Source organism: Microplitis demolitor, chromosome 10 (genome assembly GCF_026212275.2).
Source record: "Microplitis demolitor isolate Queensland-Clemson2020A chromosome 10, iyMicDemo2.1a, whole genome shotgun sequence".
Classification (NCBI taxonomy): domain Eukaryota; kingdom Metazoa; phylum Arthropoda; class Insecta; order Hymenoptera; family Braconidae; genus Microplitis; species Microplitis demolitor.
Window position 1 is genome coordinate 10,979,756 of NC_068554.1, and position 6,803 is coordinate 10,986,558.

General features: G+C 29.1%; 1 protein-coding gene across 5 annotated transcripts; it reads left to right on the top strand.

Annotated features, from left to right (window-relative positions):
- Nucleotides 1-888: 888 nt before the first annotated feature.
- LOC103569665 (succinate-semialdehyde dehydrogenase [NADP(+)] GabD) lies at nucleotides 889-4,938 on the top strand. Of its 5 annotated transcripts, none has more exons than XM_008547062.3 (4): nucleotides 889-1,116; nucleotides 2,489-2,689; nucleotides 2,785-2,885; nucleotides 2,971-4,938. In XM_008547062.3, the coding sequence occupies exons 3-4, from the start codon at nucleotides 2,846-2,848 to the stop codon at nucleotides 4,497-4,499; spliced, it is 1,569 nt and encodes a 522-aa protein (XP_008545284.1). In that variant the 5' UTR covers nucleotides 889-1,116; nucleotides 2,489-2,689; nucleotides 2,785-2,845; the 3' UTR covers nucleotides 4,500-4,938. The 5 variants fall into 5 exon arrangements, with proteins under 5 accessions (XP_008545284.1, XP_008545286.1, XP_008545287.1 ...); XM_008547064.3 differs by lacking the exon at nucleotides 889-1,116 and adding an exon at nucleotides 1,327-1,550; XM_008547065.3 differs by lacking the exon at nucleotides 889-1,116 and adding an exon at nucleotides 1,564-1,654.
- Nucleotides 4,939-6,803: the final 1,865 nt, after the last annotated feature.

Sequence of the window (6,803 nt, forward strand, 5' to 3'; positions counted from 1 at the left end):
CTCTTAACTATACGGGGAATAATATTCAATCGAAATACTTTTCGACTCGAAAGAACTTATTGTTAGGACAAAAAGATGGCACCCAAAAAATTTTGTGATGCTGGAATGACCGTCACGTTTTAAACGGTCACAAATTTTGTCATTTGCATCTATATAGACGTTTTTGACGGAATTTTTTAATAAAGAATTTTTTGAGAATCGATGCAAAATTTACGGTCACATTAAAAACCGCCATGAATTTGATCATTTGCATCTACATAGGCGTTTGTGACGAAAATTTTTAATTATAATTTATTCTTAAATAAATACTATTAAAGAAATCGATCATTGTATTACCGAAATTTACCGAGATATTTTAGTTTTAGCTTGTACAGGTAATCATTTTAAAGACGAATAAAAATAATTTTTTCATGTACCATTTTAAAATTGTCTTTTGAAATAGCTTTTAACCATTAAATGATGCAATAAATATGAAATGACATAAATCATATTATTATTATTACAAAAGTTTCTTTATTAGTTTTTTGTTAAATCTCTATTTTTAAGATTTCATATCGCTTCATATTTAAGGTTAATAACGATATCTTTTTACTTTTGAGCTCTTTTTAACGTCAAATTTCACATAAATTTGATGTAAGTTTAAAACTGCAATTTGACGTCTGTGAGACATCAAAATTTGAGACGCAACAAATGACTTCAACAAGGTCTCAACTGTGGAGAGATATTTTTCACTTTTTAATTGTTAAATTTATTTTGTTGAATAGTTGCTAGATGTCACGAGCTGACTTTTCATCAATATGTATCAAACGGTAAAATCGAATCAAAACAATTTAGGTCAATTTGAGCTACTTTTGCAGTCAAATTTTTCTACTAAATTTTTGATGTCTCGAGTACGTCAAATAGCAGCTTTAATCTGACGTGAAATTTACGCGCAATTTGATTGTTAGTTGAGCTCAACTGGCTATCAGGGATAAAGCTTGTAAAGAGCTACCTTCAAGCCATGGAGAATAGAGACTGTTTCTATTCTCCATGCTTCAAGCTTAGAATTTCTATTGCACGGAAAACGAGAAATTGGATTTCCCATAGCCTGCTCCACCAATTGACCTACAAAGAAATGTGTGTAAAACTTGAATACAAATAATCCACGCAATAATTAAATTAATTGAAAAATGACTAGTCATTTGCAGATATAAGTTAAATGTCATAGAGTGCCATCATAGTATATTCTGTGAGAAGAATGAAACAAAACGATATCAGACTAGGGTGAACTTGGCTGCCCGAGCCGTAGGCGAGTTACACACCATATTTTTCATGATGATCTGCATTGGAATCTCAAGATTCGGTGTCAGCAGTCAGTAAGAAACAAGTTAATTTTAAGCCGACCATACAGAACTGTTAGAGAATGAGAAATCTTTAATTTACAGTCACTTATTAAATAGTAAATAAGACAAAAATATTTTTTTGACTCATTTTTTAGTAATTGAATTTGGTTAATTAAAACTATCACTTAAGAACTTAAATGAGTATACTCAAGTGACAAGCAAACAAATGTGAGTAATAAGGCTGCAACATTAAATATAACCAACATCGGGCAGAAACAATTGGGTTCTTACCCAAGGGAACAAACACGCATGTTTCTTCCCGCTGTATGAAGGTATTTGTGAATTGCGGATTTGCTAGTAGTTGTTTGCAGCATCGGCTTGAAATTGGCTTGCTTCGACTGGCTGTAGAGACACTGAAACTTTAAGCTTCCATACTGGTATCATGAAAAATAATACAAAGAAATACAGTTTTTAAATTTAGAATTATTATAATGAGAAATTATTCAAATGGGATTAATCATTAGATGTTTGTTTAATATCTATTGAGACCTCTGCTAAATTGCTAAAAGCGCCTTTAAATAATTGAAAACAACTTGTCATTATATTTTAAAACATTTATGTTAAAATATTTATAATAAAGCTATTATATATATATATATATATATATATATATATATATATATATATGTATATATAATAACTCATAATACGCTCTATTTATAACATCATTAATAATTTAATTGTTTACTTAATCTTTAAGAAAAAAAATTTAATTAAGCAGTTACGTTTTATTATGATTACAAGTTGAAATATATTATTTAATATTAAAAGTTATATTTTTATCGTTAAAAATTATTTACATTGTAACAAAAATATGCAATGTTTTATAATTTTTTCTAAAACGTTTTTATTAATGTTTGTAAAAAATTTTATAAAAAAAAAATTTTTTAATTTTGTCAAGTTATATCCTTTCGGTATTAGCTACATTCGGGCTACTCAAACGCCGCTCATCGGTGGTTTTCGTTAAAACTTTTCTGGCAACCTTGCCTCCGTTAGGCGACAAAGTCACTGCGAATAATTTTATTCTCGTTGTTTATTGTTTTAATTTAGAATTAGAATTGGTGAACCATAATTTTTTAAAACTAAATAATTTTTAAATTTTACAGCATTGAACATATAATTTTATCTTTCCAAGCTGTCAACGTGTCAACACTGGTTCTTTGATAATATCCGGAGATATGTGAAATTTCTATTAATTTGATGATCAGTTACTATCACCAATTATCATTGTTAATTTGTTTACATTAGCAATCAATACTATCATGTTGGAATTTTATGATAGATAAACTGGAGCAATGTCTGATAATGTAAGTCGAATATTAAATTCCTCCTTCAATATTTAAGCCTTACGCACATTATTACAATATAAAACAAGATTGATTTTTTTTATAATTTCGAATAGGGGGCTTTTTATTTAATCAGTCTAGATTAGACTATCATGACCATTTAGTTAACATCAGAGAATGAAATTGAGTTCAATTGGAATTTTAATTTGTTATAAAAGTAAGTACTGAGAATACGGTATAAAGTTATTATTTCTCAAACAAATTTATTAGCGTTAAATCTTTCTTACTTAAAATTTTTTCAGATTTACCGTCTAAAATGTTGTCATCAAAGAATTTATTATCAAAGATAGCATCTCCAGTTTTAAGTCGCAAACTCTCGTTAATAAAAACTCAAGGATTCATTAATGGAAAATGGGTCACTGCCCAAGGAGGTACCAAATTTGAAATTTTAAATCCATCAAATCAGTCTGTGATTGCTTCAGTCCCCGACATGGATGCTCAAGATACGAAGCTAGCTATCGACGCAGCCACAGAAGCATTCAAAAGCTTTAGTAATACTACTGCAAAATATCGTGCCAACTTGCTTCGAACCTGGTACAATTTGATGGTCGAACACTCAGAAGAATTAGCTAAAATATTAACTCAAGAAAATGGTAAATCTCTGGCTGAATCACGTGCTGAAATTGCTTATGGCAATTCATTCATCGAATGGTTTTCCGAAGAATCGCGTCGTATTAATGGTGAAATTCTGCCACCGACAACAGACAATCGTAAACTGATGATTCTCAAACAACCTGCAGGTGTAGCAGCACTTATTACACCATGGAATTTTCCACATGCAATGATTACACGAAAAGCTGGCGCTGCAATAGCTGCTGGTTGCACGTGTGTAATAAAACCCTCAGAAGATACCCCATTAACGGCGCTGGCGCTTGCCCAATTAGCTGAAAAAGCAGGATTTCCCTCAGGTGTTATTAATGTTATTACGACGAATACGAGTAATTCACCTAGTGTTGGTAAAACTATTTGTGATGATGAACGTATCCGAGTTGTCTCATTTACCGGTTCTACTCAAGTCGGTAAAATTTTGTATCGGCAGTGTGCCGATAACGTTAAAAAGGTTTGCTTAGAGTTAGGTGGTAATGCACCGTTTATTGTTTTTGAATCAGCGAATATTGAACTGGCGGTATCAAGTGCCATGGTTTGCAAATTTCGTAATACAGGTCAAACTTGCGTATCTGCAAATCGATTTTACGTACATAAAAATGTCTTCCATGAATTTACCAGTAAGTTTTTAGAGCATATACAACGCGATATAGTGTTAGGTGACGGTATGAAACCGGGTGTTACTCATGGTCCACTTATTAAAAAGAGCCAGATCGATATGGTTGATAATTTGGTACGTGATGCCGTAAATAAGGGGGCAAAACTTCTTTGCGGTGGTAAGCGGTTAAAAAATTTAGGGGAGCTTTTTTATTCTCCTACGTTGTTAACTGGTGTCAATGAGAATATGGAAATTTTTAAAAAAGAAATTTTTGGACCGATTGCTGTGATTCATGAATTTGAGAACGAAGATCAGGTATTAGAGAATGCTAACAATATTAATGTTGGGTTGGCGGGATACTTTTATTCGGAAAATTTATCACAGATTTTTAGAGTTGCAAGAAAAATGGAAGTGGGTATGATTGGAGTTAATGAAGGATTAATTTCGTGTGCCGAAGCGGCGTTTGGTGGGGTCAAAGAGTCGGGATTGGGTAGAGAGGGTTCTAAACATGGAGTTGATGATTTTTTGGATATCAAGTATCTATGTTTGGGTAATATTAAATATTAGAAATTTTTTATAAAAATTTAATTAAAAGTTGACTTTCAAGGCTGTTGAAAAATTTTCCCTTTATTATAAGCTTATTGACTCTCGAAAAACAACTCATTACAGAAATAAACAATTTGAAAGAATTTTGTATAGCGGAAACAAAATCGTACTTTTCTCCTATGAGGAAAAAAAAATAAAAAAAATAAAAGCAAAAGTCTTGAAAAACACGTATTATTAAACAATAAAATATACGATACTTTCAAGACCATTACAAGTTTTTGCATAAATCCTTATTTAACTATAACTTATTACATATATTTTATAATACATATTTCAATATATTATATAATATTTTCACTGTGTCTGGACAATAAATATTCCTAAAGTAAAAAAGTACTATATATATTTGAATATTGTTTTTTTTACTGTATGTACATTATTTTTATTATTTGTTAATCACTAAAAATGTTGAATTTATAATTCTGTATATTTGAAAAAACAATTAAATTTCTTTATTAGTAAAAAAAAAAAAAAAAATCTTAACTTCTTTTTTGGCATCACAAATATTATCAAGTATTTAGCCAATTATATTTTTAAATTCTTCATAATATATTTTTTTTTTATGCGTTGAAAGAATTTATACATTGACATTAAATGTAGTAAATAAATTTTTAATGTATGATATACTTTCTATATTGTCAATTATTTCGATTTTCACCTTACCAGGTAAATGTCCCAATACCGGAACGACGAAGGGTATACGACTAATTTTTATCGTTTTAAAATTATTCAAATAGATTATAAACCAAAATAATTTATTACACCATATAGAATAGAAATTTACTTGTTCAAAAATACTGAAATTAGTTTATTTTTCTTAAATTTGATATAAAAAAAATTTCAATGATACCCAAAAGACCCAATACCGGAACGCTGAAATAACCTTGTCCTAATACCGGAATTCGGTTGTCCTAATACTGGAACAGTAAGTAAAATAAGTTATTTTTAGTATTTCTTTATAGTGATAATATTAACAATTATTAAATAATATTAATGTAAAACGAGTGTGAATGTAGCAGATATCAGACGAATTTAAAGTTATGAATAAATAAGGTAAATAATCAAAAAAATAATATTTATAAAAAAAGCACTATTAATTTCAAAATTTTTTGAATGCGCATTTTTTAAAATTTCATTTTATTAATTATTTACTAGATTTATTAATAATTTTAAATTTGTCTAATGTCTGCTATATCACACTCATAATGTAAAATGTATTTAAAATTTTCAAATGATTAAATATTCAATGAAAATAAATATTTTGAACTGAAGAATAGAAACAAAATAAATTATTTGTGGTTATACTATAAAAATGATGAAAAAAAAATCTATAAACCGCCTGACCCTGCGGGCCAGCCCCAAAACTTACCGTTATTTCCGAGCTCAGGGAGCTCGGAAACATTATTATTTGTGAATTTTTGAGCTCTTCAAGTAATTAATATTGCACTTGATTTAGCCAGTCAATAAAACTCACCGTTAATGTCTATCGATAACATGAATAAAATTAATATGATTGGCTGTTCCGGTACTGGGCACGGGTTCATTTTGATGTACCAAGAAACGAACAGTAAAATTAATATAATAATGCTATTTTTTTCATATTGTTAATATGTTTTCTTGAATTTTATGTTATTCAAGATGCATATGGGTGATTCCACCAAATAAAGTTATTTTTACGGGGCGACCCTCGACGATTTGATTCAAACTTTGTCGAGTCTTTCCATGTATTTAAAAAAAAATTCTCTGAAAATTTGAGCCTTTAATATGCAGCAGTTTCAAAGTTATGATTTTTTGAATTTTTTAAAAATTTTTAATTTCAACTTTTTCATTACTTTTTTTGAAGGAAACAATTTAAAAAAAAAATGATCACATAATAGTTTTTCATAGGAAAAATTCTCAGCTTTCCAACGAAAATATCCATTTTTTATTTTAAGTTACAGAAGACCCTTTAAAAGTCGTTTAAAATAGGAAAAACGATTTTTATGACTGTGCGGCGTTTGATACATCTAATTTGATATTTTTTTCTGAAAGCTGAGACCTTTTCCGACAAAATATGTAATTTTCACGATGTGCATATTTTTTATTTGAACAAAATTAAATGAAATATAGACTCCCAATGATTAAAAAACTTTAATTCTTAGGTTTTTTGAGGATCTTGATACATTTTTAATACAAATATATCCTTGGCTATTAACAATAGGTAAGAAAAGGTGTACTGCTTGTGTTTCTTTCACCGTATTTGACTTTAAGTATCGTACGTCTAAA